Source organism: Dicentrarchus labrax, unplaced genomic scaffold, assembly GCF_905237075.1.
Source record: "Dicentrarchus labrax unplaced genomic scaffold, dlabrax2021, whole genome shotgun sequence".
NCBI lineage: Eukaryota > Metazoa > Chordata > Actinopteri > Moronidae > Dicentrarchus > Dicentrarchus labrax.
The window spans coordinates 8,204,286-8,218,375 of NW_026136715.1; the positions used below are offsets into that span (position 1 = coordinate 8,204,286).

General features: G+C 38.9%; 3 protein-coding genes across 4 annotated transcripts; 1 reads left to right on the forward strand and 2 right to left on the reverse strand.

Annotated features, from left to right (window-relative positions):
• Nucleotides 1-143: 143 nt before the first annotated feature.
• On the reverse strand, nucleotides 144-1,387 carry LOC127377122 (CMRF35-like molecule 3). Of its 2 annotated transcripts, none has more exons than XM_051424764.1 (4): nucleotides 1,335-1,387; nucleotides 868-1,233; nucleotides 563-623; nucleotides 144-423 (listed from the first exon to the last, which is right to left on the reverse strand). In XM_051424764.1, the coding sequence occupies exons 1-4, from the start codon at nucleotides 1,363-1,365 to the stop codon at nucleotides 276-278; spliced, it is 606 nt and encodes a 201-aa protein (XP_051280724.1). In that variant the 5' UTR covers nucleotides 1,366-1,387; the 3' UTR covers nucleotides 144-275. The 2 variants fall into 2 exon arrangements, with proteins under 2 accessions (XP_051280724.1, XP_051280722.1); XM_051424762.1 differs by having other exon boundaries at nucleotides 853-1,233.
• A 2,614-nt stretch (nucleotides 1,388-4,001) lies between these two features.
• Nucleotides 4,002-7,298, forward strand: LOC127377120 (acidic mammalian chitinase-like). Its single transcript, XM_051424758.1, has 11 exons — nucleotides 4,002-4,040; nucleotides 4,211-4,240; nucleotides 4,331-4,532; nucleotides 4,684-4,740; nucleotides 4,829-4,994; nucleotides 5,212-5,336; nucleotides 5,503-5,626; nucleotides 5,825-6,010; nucleotides 6,176-6,295; nucleotides 6,587-6,728; nucleotides 6,827-7,298. Exons 1-11 carry the CDS (start codon nucleotides 4,016-4,018, stop codon nucleotides 7,105-7,107), a joined length of 1,458 nt encoding a protein of 485 aa, XP_051280718.1. The 5' UTR covers nucleotides 4,002-4,015; the 3' UTR covers nucleotides 7,108-7,298.
• A 98-nt stretch (nucleotides 7,299-7,396) lies between these two features.
• On the reverse strand, nucleotides 7,397-10,788 carry LOC127377119 (major facilitator superfamily domain-containing protein 4B-like). Its single transcript, XM_051424757.1, has 10 exons — nucleotides 10,419-10,788; nucleotides 10,117-10,315; nucleotides 9,623-9,865; nucleotides 9,327-9,489; nucleotides 9,050-9,165; nucleotides 8,734-8,907; nucleotides 8,469-8,616; nucleotides 8,310-8,380; nucleotides 8,047-8,167; nucleotides 7,397-7,940 (listed from the first exon to the last, which is right to left on the reverse strand). Exons 1-10 carry the CDS (start codon nucleotides 10,646-10,648, stop codon nucleotides 7,846-7,848), a joined length of 1,560 nt encoding a protein of 519 aa, XP_051280717.1. The 5' UTR covers nucleotides 10,649-10,788; the 3' UTR covers nucleotides 7,397-7,845.
• Nucleotides 10,789-14,090: the final 3,302 nt, after the last annotated feature.

Consider the following 14,090-nt stretch of genomic DNA (forward strand, 5'->3'; position numbering starts at 1 on the left):
CCAACAGCCTCAGTTCCCCAGAGGGGCTAATTTTAAGCTGATTAGATATTCAAAAGTTAGACCCAAAGTTATCTTAGGCCCTGGCACTGAAATTAATGAGGTTTTAATCATTTAAATGCTAAGAAAAAAAGGAGTCTGAAAGCCACTTTTCACTTGGTTTATTTTTCAGTTTAATTCACACACTGATAAAGTGTCCAGTGCAGGAATAATTTTGTAGCCCCAGTACAAGCGTGTTTATAATTCACCCATGATTCAAAATTACGGTTTTGCCAAAATCAGTCATAAATGTTTGAGCTTTGGCGTTTAAATTGTAGGTGTGGCCATATTTTCCTTGCAGTCTTTATCCTCCACACAACAATATGTGTTGATACCAAACAACACAATATTAAAATGAAGAGGATCCAACGCAGAACCGTCCACCAACTAGACAAAGAAAAAGATTAACTGTGATCAGAATTATTGTTGTACATGGAATTTAAATGTTCATATGTTTTCTATGTATTCAGTTGTATTAACTGTAATGTCTCTCAACAGTAAAATGGAAATCATAGCGTATCCTCACATTATTTCCTCTTGTGCCATCGGTGATGAACTGGTTGGTGTGGTGGTGGTAGTTGTTATCACTGTGGAAAATAACACTTTGCATTAAAAATCAACAAATGACATATACTGACTTATCAACCCTGTCTCCTAGTGCAATATTTGCCATCATATGGAGACAATTAGTTGATTTTAGCTTGGAAGTTAGAGTCAGTCATATGAGCTTTTGTCTTTCTAGGTCAGCAATAAATGAGCACTATTAAAGCAAGAAGCTGTTGTAGCATTGTATTATGTTGAAGTGTCTGAGCTTACCCAGCTGAAGTATACCTGTGTGGGAGACGCAGAGCCTGACACCGGCGTAGATGTTCGTTCCACTTCTGGCAATGACACACCAGTACATATCCTCATCACTTTTTCTGAGAGAAGTCATAGTTACAGTGAAGACGCCTGCCTCCTTATCATCTGTAATGAAGCTTCTGTTACTTGGCCTGTTCTTGGGTGTTTTTACCACTATCCTACACAGCCTATATATCTTTCCTTTGCACCAGTACTTTGTGTTTTCTCTGAACTGATGGTCGTACTGACAAGGGACTGTCACAGATCCTCCGTAGGCTGCTGTTACCACCTCTGGAGCCGACAGCTGAACTGAGTCCACTGCATGGTTTGTAAGCCAGAGGAGACAGAGAGCTGGAGCTGCAAAATTCAAAAAGGATTTCACATGATATAAGTTAATTACTCTTTCCAAGTTACTCTGCCATTACACAGTTAAAATATTTGAAAAAAGCAGACATTACCATAAAAGAAGCCAAGCAATATCCTTGACATGATGGGAATGGAGAAAACAATGCAAAGCAGAAGCAAAATGTGCAAAATTTAAAGGGTTCCTGTTATTTCTTTCAATGTTGTGTAATCAGGTGGTTTTATGTGAAATCATGGAGTTAACAATGTTCAGCTGTGTAGGTTTGTGTTTGTGTGGCCATTATTGTATTGACTTGCAAAGAGAATTCCACAGTTCTAAATGTTTCTCCTGTGTATTTTGCCCTTCTGTATGAGCATAAGACACTGGAGAGGGGCAACCATAAGCCCAGTTAATTTATTTAAACAGCAGGTGGCACTAAAGACCACACTGTCAGATGATATATGTTTATCCATCTGTGTTGTTTTCTTCCCAGGTCATCAACTCCATATAGCGCAGCCTAATCACACTTTGTAAAATGTTTTTAAAATGCATTTTGTAGATATAATTTGCTGTGGGACAAACAATATTATCTTTTGGCCCATTGCTTCACATCCATTGCATTTGCCCTCTGGCTTCCGTTCATCTAATTGGATTCTTTGCCATTTTGTGCCACTTTACATTTTTAATAGCTTAATAATGATGTAACTGATGCTATGCATTATTGTAAAAGATTATGCTTTCAGGTTTCTTTTCATAAGCTTTGATATTTAATGTGCATATCACATCCACAAGATTTGACTTTGCTGCCTTCTGAGGTGCGGTTCATCATTGCAGACATGAGTTGACTTTATGTGTTTGATTATGTCACAGTTTATGTTGTATTTTGTTTTTTTAATGTCATCTTGAACTTCATTGATTACTGTTTCTCAGTAATAGCTAACAAATTGCTCTTCTATAGTATCTATAAGAATAACAAACAGAGATTTTAAAGGGTTTCTGTCCAAATTGAATTGGCATTGCCAAAAACTAGTCATATATAGTGTTCATGTAGGTGTAGCAATTGTAATCAGGAAAACCATTAAATTACAGATACCACAAGGCAAGACATAATTGTGTAATCTGAGCTGATTGTGTTAGAGACTTGTGGTGTGAGACTATAACATAGTTCCCATTTAAATAAACATGTACTTTTTATTACAATGGAAAGAGTGAAAAGTCTTGTGTTTTTTTGTTTTGTTTTATTTTTAACTCTCTTTGTGTATTATATATCTGTTCAAACCATTGTTGTATCTGTAAAATCACTACTGTTTTTTAAATAAAAAGTAGACTATACAGTATACTTGATGATGAGAAGATTTTCATAGAACTGAAAACTGGAATGACGTTATTTGGTGCGTTTAGGTCAACGGATGTAGGAAAAAACAGAACTATGTTTGTGACACATGCACTGGTGATAAATAAGCAGAACAAAGTTACAACACCCATAACAAAAAATCTACGTTTGAAACCCTCTTTTGTAACTATGGCTTACTTAACCTATTAAACCTCTGCATAGGGTAGTTTTATTGGATAATTGTGGCACAGAAACAAGACAGAGTTCAGAAAACAGTTACTTTCACATGAATTCAGGCTCCTATTGTTTGAAGTCAGCATATAGCATTCTTTTCTTTTTAACTGAGCAGATGTATAATGCACATGTATGGTAAGTGACAGATTAGTCCTTGATTTGTACTTCAGGGAAATAATTCTCAAACACTGAATGAACTTTCCTGAGATGATTAAATGCCCTTGGTGAAAACTTAAATTGGACTGTGTTCACTTTAAGTGAATCAGTGGGTAAATGAAACATCCCACCTTTAGTCCCCTTGACATTCGTTTGAGGTCTTTCTTTAATTTTTGAGACATGGCATGAAAAGCAGAAAGGTTTGTTTTGCAAAAGCAAATGGCATTACTCTGCTTCTAGGCTGTGGCTCAGCCAAAGTGTTTTCTGCTGACACAAGCATATCTTTCTTTAAATATTACATAAACTGTTCAAGATAAAGAAGGCTGCATTATAATGGAAGCTAAATGATTAGATAAGTTCCCTACTTATCATGTGAATGCTTTTGATTTTATGCAGATCTCTCTTCATCACATATCACGATCCTCTTTTCAGCATGATTAGAGTTGTCAAACATATTTATCATCACACATCTGTAGTCTAGACATTTTTTTCCAAGGCAGTTTTTCCTGATGTTTATGTTAGTTGGTTTGCTGCTGAACAGAGGCAGTAAATGTACTGCATGACATGACATATTTAATAAGATATCATAGATTCATGCACTGTAGTCAAATCACAAATTATTTGCTGTTTTCCATTTGTATATAGATATCACTTTAGAAGATAAGATTTAACATTTCCATTTTTCTTTCTGATTTAAACTTTATTACAGTTTTGGTAGTTCAGGCATAAATGGCCAATATAAACATTTGTGACAAATGTTCTTTTGGTGTTTTGTGTAACTTTTAAAACAAGCCTTAGGCATATTTCTTGTAATGTATTTGCGTTGCATTAATGCTGGGTTTGGATAAATGAGTCCTTCACACAAGGAGAAAGTGCGCCTGTATATGCATGGAATCGTGATAAGTAATCACATATTACTCCTTAAGTGTAGCACATTTGATAATCTACTCTGAAACAATCTTTTGCAAATAAACACCTTTTTGGCGGATGTCCAATTTTTTTTAAGGAATAAGCAAACTGTGTGTATAAAAGTAAGTGCACCTGTTAGAAGACGTCCTTGTCCTCCGGTAGTCATGGGAAAAGTACTGTTTTTGACGGGTAAGTCAGTTCTTTTGAAACAATTTCTCTTCTATGTGCAGCAGATGGTCTCCTGGTAATGTATGTTTCCACAATTTGGATATACAGTATATAGCATCCATTTTCAGGAGACAGTTTTGATCAGCTTCTCTTTTTGCTCAAAGGTAACCATGTAACATTTAATTTTACAGCTCTGGCCCTGCTGCTGCACGCGCAGCTTGGTAAGCAATTATATAAGATTCACTGTGCATGTGTATTTTCTTTTTATGGTCAGGAATTGCATTTGATCATGTCTTTCTTTTTAATCAAAGGCTCATCCTTCATACTGTCATGCTACTTCACAAACTGGGCGCAGTACAGACCACCTCCAACCATTTTTATGCCCAATGACATCGACCCATGCCTCTGTACTCATCTTCTGTATGCCTTCGCCACCATAAAGAACAACCAGCTGGCCACCTATGAGTGGAATGATGTGGAGCTTTACGGTCAGTTCAATGCCCTGAAGAACAAGTGAGTCACTAAATATATCTCTTGTTTCTCTTATATAAAAGGAAATAACTCCTATAAAGCACAATCAAGTTTCACTAATAAAGCACAGTGAGCAGTAAGTATGAGTGTTTCTATTTGTCACTGCAGTGTAAAATGTTTGATTCCTTGGCAGGAATGGCAACCTGAAGACTCTTCTGTCTGTCGGAGGATGGAACTTCGGCTCTACAGGGTGAGATTATCTACAGGTATTTGCAGACCTGGCTCTCCAAACTGTGAAATATTCTGTTTTAACACATTTTTTTATGTTCCCACATTAGCTTTTCACAAATGGTGTTGAGCCCTGCTAACCGCCAGACCTTCATCAACTCAGTCATTTCATTCCTGAGGAAGTATGAGTTTGATGGGCTTGACATTGACTGGGAGTATCCAGCCAACAGAGGAGGCTCTTCTCAGGATAAGCAGTACTACTCTGTTTTCCTGGAGGTTTGTTTGCTACATCGGTTTTCTGCTTGTTTTTTTCTCAGTTTAAATAATTTTTGACCTAACAGCGAATATAACTGTGGGGTTTCTACTGTGTCTTTCGGAATAAAAGATACATAAAAGCAAAGCAACTCACAAACTGCCCATGTCACAAATCATGGATTATGAATCCTGGAGTTCAATTAATACTAAATATCTTATATCTGTTGACATTCAACAGGAGATGAGGGCTGCCTTTGAGAATGAGGCCAAGCAGAGCAACAAGGCTCGTCTTCTGATGTCTGCTGCTGTGTCGGCTGGAAAGGACACCATTGAGTCTGCTTATCAGATTCCCAAGCTCGGCCAGTAAGCATTTGAAGCAATATTTGTGGTGTGTCTTCATCCACAGCATCTTAATGGGTCACAGCTGAATGGAACAACTCTGAATCTCACCCCCTTACTAATACTTTATATACTGTATCAATGTAAACATGCTTGTTAATGTTGGTCCCTTCTTGTTTTTCACACCCAGGGCCCTTGATATGATCAATGTCATGACATATGACTTCCATGGCTCTTGGGATCCCATGACTGGCGAGTGCAGTCCCCTGTTCAGAGGCCCAGAGGACCAGGGTGGTTTCATCTATTTCAATGTGGTCAGTACTTGAACATCACCATGAACAAACAGAGGTCTAATTTACAATAATTAGGCCTTTGTAAACAATATACCTGCATATCCTCTGTAGGTTTACATCTGTAGGCTTTATCCGCAACTTCCACAAAAGCTATCTGGTTCCAGGGCCATGTATATTTTCAGTTTATTTATATTTTTATAAATGTCCTTTTTTTTCCAGGATTATGCCATGAACTACTGGAAGAGCCAGGGAGCCCCAGCTGAGAAGCTGATTGTTGGTTTCCCTACATATGGCAACACATTCACTCTTAGGAACCCTGCAAACCATGGTGTTGGAGCACCTATTGCTGGTGCTGGAACTCCAGGAAAGTACACACAAGAGGCTGGAGAACTCGCTTACTTTGAGGTACACTTTCTTATTATTGTACTAATATTGCTTGAATGTTGATGGTGGCTCAGTGTTAGTTAATATTCTTCTGTATGATTGATAATTGAGCAGGCTGGTTTATATTAAAGACTCCAGATGAAGAAGTGAATTAATTCATTAATGCATTGCCTGGTGAAACTACAGATCTGTGGCTTTTTGAAAGATGGAGCAACTGAGGTTTGGAACCAGGCCCAGGATGTGCCATATGCCTACAAGGGAAACCAGTGGGTGGGCTATGACAACCCCAAGAGCTTCCAGCTCAAGGTAACATGACTGCTCAGAGTTTACCATTTACCAATTGACAGGCCAGTCTGTTGGTTGATATGAGTTACTTCTGGGCTAAACATGTTTCCAAATCTCCATAACCTGTCAAGACTCATATTAAGTACTATAAAATATGAATTGATTGTATTTGATACCGTCTTTCTGTATGTGGAGTAATGCTGCAATTATCAGCAAACACTGTGTCAAGGTCTTCTGACCTTGCAATATTTTATTTGCAATGTTTCTGACCTCAAAATGCTGCAAACGACCCCACCTTCTGGCTGTCTGTAGGTTGACTGGCTGACAAAGAGTAACTTTGGAGGCGCCATGGTGTGGACCCTTGACATGGATGACTACCTGGGCACTTTCTGTAACCAGGGAAAATACCCACTGATTAATGTTCTCAAAAAGGGCCTTAATCTGGAACAAGCATGTAAGACTTTTAATACCTTGATGATCACTGTGTCATCCACATAGAGTTCCCAGAAAAATTATTTGATTAAATAATTAATTTGTGGTATTTTTTTTCAGCCTGTGCCCCACCTGCCACTCCCCTTCCACCAATCGCAGGAATGAGCACAACTAGCGGAGGAAGCTCTAGCGGAGGCTCCAGTGGTGGCAGCTCCTCTGGTGGCGACTCAGGCACCAGTGGCATGAACAGTGGGTTCTGTGCTGGAAAGGCCAATGGCATGTACCCTAACCCAACAAACAAGAACCAATTCTACAACTGCAGCAGGGGCCAGACCTACCTTGATCACTGTGCTTCTGGTTTGGTCTTTGACAGCTCCTGTTCTTGTTGCAACTGGTCTTAAAGTTGAAGTTATAGATTGACCGGTTAACTGTTCAAAGGCTGGATAACTCTGTTTTACATTTGTTCTTTGTTCTCAGGGGGCCAACTTCTCTAAGTACAAAGTCCATCCTTCTGCATTGGATGTTTAACAATGTAAAACCCGAGGCTTTCCTCTTGAGTAGTTAATTAAAAGCAAAGAAAATAAACATTAAATTGTTGCAGGTGTGTTATGTATTTACATTCTTTTCTTTGTTGTCAATTTTAAAATGCGGTGTCAGAATTTCCTCTGTATCAATCAAAACTACTCTATGTTCACATAAAGCACAACTGTTTTAATACACATAGTATACAATATGTATATATCCATGTACATATGTCAAAAGATATGCAAAAACACATAAAACACATAAAAGATTACAATTAAACCTGTATTTAAAGTATTCTGCATGTTATTATTACTAAGCATAATCCTTGTATTATATTTCAAATCCTGATGAAACATAAAACATAACACCGATCCACAATTTGATGACCACTCTCTGTGATTAACAAAACAGAAAAACAACAAGAGTGTGGACTATAACCTCTAACAGTAGCACACTATTTACTTTGCAAATACCGTGTAATTTCCAGCACAATAAAAGTATATTCACAATGTTCATTTGGTAGGTAAAACATCTGAAGTCTCTGATGATAAATTGTTGTAATAATTCATCTCCTACAGTAGCCAGTTAAGGACAAAACACAGCTGCTGTCCCTCTCAGCTGCTCTTGTTTTCCTCTCTCTGTTCTGTTGCGGCGGCTCCATTCTGCTCTGTAGCTGGTTCCTCCACCATGGCGGACTTTTTCGTTGTTCCTATTAGAATGCAGAGTGAGTTAGAGCGGGAGGATGATGGTGAGTATGAAATCAGTGAAAACAACCATTCAGCAGCAGTGTGTGAGGGTGCTGGTTGATGCTGTACCTGTGAGGTAATTTCTGTGCATTCGATGGAACAGCAGGAGCCCAATAAAGACAATAAAACCGATGCAGGCAATTATCATTCCACACAGCAGGAAGCTGTAGCTGCCTTCAGTCTGGATAATCTGGGGATGAGACAGCAACATTAAACAACTGAACATGAATCTAAATTTCCACTGGGCTTGTTTTTTTTGCAATTATAAGCCTATTTCTCTATATCTGCACACACTCTTATTCTATAATAATGAAGATACTCATCAGACTTACTGAGCCAACCACAACCTGCATTACCATCTCCCCCATCCCTGCACTTGTCACCAGGACTGATGTCGCACATCCTGCACAAAGAAATGTATGGTTTATTTCCTCTCCTCGCTTTGAGTCCATTAATGTTATCATTATTGTGCTATAAACACTTCATTATACCCTGATAATCAAGGATGTCTTCAGTATAGGCAAGCATACAGGGAAATATGCTGCTGAGGAAAAGCCCACATAAACAAGTCCCGACAAACAGAAAGATGCTGCTGGTGTAAAAAATAAGCAGCATCAACACAGTAACAATAGCACCTGCCTGTAAAAACAAAGAAAAGAGAGTATTGTCAATTTAATGTTGATATCAGTGTTTGAATTTCATTGAATATGTCTCAGTTATAATGTGATGACACTATAAATCTTTTATTGGCCTTACTATGTTGAACATGAGCAGTCTCACAGGCTGGAAACGATACGAGAGAGGAATGGACAAGAGACGTCCAGCAGTGATCGCTGCCCAAAAAATACTGGCCAGGTAACCTGCTGTTTTATGAGGCAATGACATGGGAGGTGCCACGCCGTAGGTGTACACAAAGCCAGCATACGCACCCTGAAAGGAAAAGGCAGATTCTGTCATGTGCTCTATTTTCTGTGCTTTATGTGAAGCAGATTTTGTATGCATTCATACATTTCCATGAGGAACATAGTGCCTGAAATGCACATCATATTATTTATCTGCACCCCTCACTCACCACAATACCATCGGTCATGAAGAGCACCATCCCACCGAGGATATGAATCATAAAGAAGGATACTGGCAGCCCACGCAGGTTATCATTCTGACAGCAGCTAAAGATATCCCCATGACCTGTAACAGAGCAAAACGTCACAAATAACAGATTGTAGCACACAAAATGGCATTTATTGTGATTTTTTCTCATCCAAACTAAAGTACCATGGACTGAGGAAATGCATAATTCATTTTAAAATAGGAGTCCTATTTGAAAATCACTTTTTCCACGTCTTTACCTCCAGCTTCATGTTCCTTCTGCTCCACGTCCGTGCCCTCGGCCCCCTGCTGGTTCTCCATTGCTAGCTCATCTTTGTCCAGAAGACGAGGAGTGCCACTTGGGCAACATGGGATCAGCTGCTCCCGATACATCAGGTACAGCACTGCAATGGGCACGGGCAGCTGAGGGCGCACAAAAAATGTTCAGCTTTTTCACTTCTGTCATTTTCAACCATTAACTGAAATATAAGACTAAGACGCTATGAAAACGTGTCCCCCAACACATTTAGTACTGTACATCTGTTCAGTGTCTTACATTTATAAGCGCCATGATCCAGAAGGCATAGTGCACATTGGACTCCTCTGCCCCTCCCTCGTGGGGCAGGTCACTCTGAGTTATGTTGTGCTCTGCAATCGGACTGTTTCTCAGCATGTTCCTGAAATGATGCATGATCTCAGTGCCATTCCCTGTGTGATTCCCACAGCCCGTCTCTGAGAGGAAAGGATCTGCAATCAGTGGGCTCACCAGGGCTCCAAACCCAATGAAGAAATGAAGAGCCTGCAAAAATGTACAAGACAAAGGCCAGACACATGACTTTCTGTGTTTTTTGACAATGTAATCGGCTCATAACTTGACAAAAACGTTGGACACACTGTATTGAAAGTTCTTATTAAATTGCTATATTTGCGTAAAAATACAAATTGAACACTCCTGATGTTCTCAAAATTATATAATATAATATCTGAAACATAAATCCTATCATATTAGTATTTCTACAGATAAAGTACAGATACTAAATGCTTTTTTACCTGTAAGAAAACAGCCGAGTCCTTCTGATAGATGGTCACCAGTTGGATGTTAGCGATGGTGTCAATAACGCCCATCGCCAATCCAGACACAGCCATGGCAATGGCAAGCAGGAGAACATTATTGCACAGTGGGATGATGGCAAATATTATAGAAATGACGAGCGCAGACACAAATAAGGCAGCTAGAGCACTGAACAACCTTTAAGAAAGAAAAGAGACAAAACTGTTACAGTGACATTATTTATACTAAACACCTGCACAGCAGAGTGGGATTAACACTGATGTAAATTCATGATACTTACGTCCTCTTGAAAACACCACCAACTGAGCTGCCAATCAACAAGCAAAACTGCTGCGAAAAGAATACCCAGGTAATCTGACTAAGTGTTGAGTTTGTTTGACATTGCAAGTCCAAAATTGTAGGTCCAAGGAAAGCAATGCAGAGTCCAAAGCTAAAGAAAACACTCCAGTAGGTCAGTGTGTGATGGGCATTCCTTTTGAACAGAGTTACAATCCGCTCATCCACAAACATCTTGGCCACAATAAAGATAGATGCACTGTACCTCAGTGAAACAGACTGTCAAGGATTTATACTACCAAGTACTGCGATGTCAATATGTGAAAGCAGCTCTCTGAATTTCCGTGGATGCTTGTTGTAGTATAACGAGTTTCTTGATCTCTTTTAAAGCTTTTACCTCCCTCCTCCTTGGATTGCTTAACTGAAAAGGATGTCCACTTGAGTTAATGGGTGAAGTGGAGATTCTTCCAACAATAATATGACCATTTGAATTGTGTCAATGATTAGCAATGAAAAAGAGACGGTGTTGAAATGCTACCAAGTGTGCATATATGTGTCATGGCACTTCCAGCCCTATCAATGGAAAATGTGTCAATGAGGATGCAGGTTGTCTTTTCTTTCAATCCTGGAAAACCCTGCAGCAATAAAGATGGCATAATCTGCTATAAAATGTCATTAAAATATAGATACAAATATAAATTATATATATATATATTTATTTAGAATTGTACTATATGACAAGTTAGGTGTCAACTGTGACATAAATATAATGTATACCTCTTTCTTCTCATGCAGTCTTATTCCAGCTCTGTGTATATTACTTTATTATAAATCTTGCAATATGTGTTTGTTTTTCATCAGCAATAAATCTAATGTTTTGATTCTTATTAAAGAACTTTATAGAGTATATCACTGCTAAAAAAAATATCTAGTGTCCAGAACATTACATGTGCCAACAATGTGTCTAATTCTTTATTCTTATTTTTTACCCACTGTAGCAATGTGGCTTTGTGGATAACAATGCTGGTCTGTCACTCAGGCAACTTCTTTGGACCAGACTGAAATCTCTATCAGATGGATTGCCATGAATTCTTATACAGACATTCATTCTCCCCAGAAAAAGAATCCTACAAGGAGCCCCTATCAGATCAAAGTTTTCACGTACCCTGTGAAATATTTCAACATCTACCAGATGGATTGGAATGATTCATTTTGTACAGACATTCATGGTTACCAAACTGACTTTGGTGATCTAACTTTCCCTTTAGCACTACCATGAGGTTGACATTTTGGTTTGTGTCTCAACAACTGTTGGATGGATTACCACAAAATTTGGTATAGAAATTCATGCCACCCATAGGATGGATTGTAACATATTTGGTGATCCTCTGACCTTTCATAAAGTGCCACCTTCACATCAAAATTCCAATTTCAGTAAGTTTATGACCAAATGCCTGCAAAGCTTATGACATTTCTATCCGCCTCAGCTGCACTTTGTGTTTACCTTTAATTAGAAAATGTTAGCACGTTTGAATGGCTGTTAACTTTGCTTGCAATATTATTACAATGTTTAGCTTGACCCAGTTTGAGAATGGATGTCAAACGGCCAAGAAACAGACAGATGCTCAAGTCTACTGCATGATTCAGATATTTTAGATTTTGGATCTAAACCTTTCTTTGGTTTTAAAAATGTGTATTCTATAGTGAATAATAGTGAGTAATGTGTTGGTATGAATAAAAGTAAGGACTTAAAACCAGATCCCTTTAATGATTAGCCTACATGGGAGAAGCAAAGCTCTACTGGCTGTTGCCATATATGGGCTTCTGGCGAGGTCGGAAATTGGACATGTAAGACATCAATCATCACAAGAAGTCCATAAAAGAAACTTTTATGTAATATTGTTTGTTTTTGATTTATTTATTTATTTTGTTTATATATTTTGTATACGTTTTTATTTTATGCTCTCAGTAATATCAGTTATTTCCATGGTTCTTATCTGACCCAATTAGCTACTTCTTTCAGTTCAGTTCTTTTTGTCTTTAAATACACACACATGTTACATCTGTTTGCTGTCTGACTGAAAAAATATGCTTGTCTGTCTCTGTGATTGTATCTCTCTACACAGTGTATACCAGGACCACAGAACCTATGAATCTAAGCTGTGTAACTGATTTGCCAACATGCCCTGCAAGGTGGAGATGCTGGTCAGGTACTAAATCTTAAGAAATGTGTTTACCCAAAAAGCATTCATTAACATCCACTTCCTCTTGTGGAGATATAGAAACACAAGATGGCTTCTCCAGGTAATTGTCAACTAATCTCAGAGGTGTGTAAGGGGCATGTTAAAAATCAACAGCTCCTTCTAGTTACTGAAGTAGAACATCAGTTTTTGAATGAACTTATAATTTACACAGGTTAGATAAGGAAGAGGTACTGTGTATGTTTACTAATTAAAGAACAAAACCTGCTGTGAAATTCTGTGAGTAAGCGAGGGTACCACTGCTGCCAGTGTACAAATTACAAAATGGCTTTTGGGAAGCCTTGTTTTTTGGGGGTTGGGGGTTGGGGGTGACAGAGTGCTATATAAAAGCACATGTATACATGAATGTGTCTATGTGCAAAAATATACTATCAATAGACAACATTTTATTTTATACAGAGAATATTTGGCTGCCCCTGAAAAGTTGATTTGAGCCATCCGTTGAGAAGACCCCTGAAGTCCACTCACATTTTACGAGTCGAATCTCTTTATTTTTGTGTTTTTAGCTGTGTCGGTGTACACAGAGAAACAGCATGGCAGGCTGTAAACTTCACAAACCAAGTCTGAAAACAACCACAAACCACAAAACTAACTGTGATGGAGGTGGAGATGAGTGATAGTTAACAGAGGGCAGCTTGATGCCGGACAGCGGGTCAGCAGCTACTCCGAAACTCTCCACTCCAGTGATGACTGTCAATGAAGTCTGATAAAACACTTTTGAACCAAAAGGTGGTACAACCTCTTCTACTGCCGTCAACTGTGACTCACTCTTCAGCAGCCTGGCAGGAGAGACATGCTGTGGTGCGCTGGGATTTTATTTGTTCCTCCACAGAAACTACTGATACAGGTTGGTGCTAAGTTGGAAAACAGAAACAAATAGTTGAATCTTTGTATTAAACCCAATCTGATTCAGCTGACACAATTTTACTATTTAGCCTGAGGCAACAAAGCAACAGAAAGGTTATTCACTGTTGCAATGTTCTTCTCACTCACATGGCAATCATGGTATCATTCACTAGCCAGAAGACAACTAGCATTGTGTTTACTAGACACAAATTATCGGAAATTATTTTTGGGACCGGAGCGAGCGGGATGTCGGGCGCTGGATGTCGGGCGCCCGACCTCCAGAGGCTTGAAGAGGAGTTACAGCGGGGCCAGCCATAGGGGTGCAAGGGGCCAGACCTGGCAAGAAAACCAACTCGGACGCGGAGAAGGCCTTTGACCGGGTGGAGTGGAAATACTTGTTTGACATATTGGAAATGTTTGGGTTTGGTGACACGTTTCTGGCATGGATTCGTCTGCTCTATTCGTCCCCACAAGCATGTGTTCAAACTAATCAATCTCATTCCAAATTTTTCCCCTGTCACGTGGGACACGTCAAGGATGTCCATTATCCCCGCTTCTGTTTGCAGTGG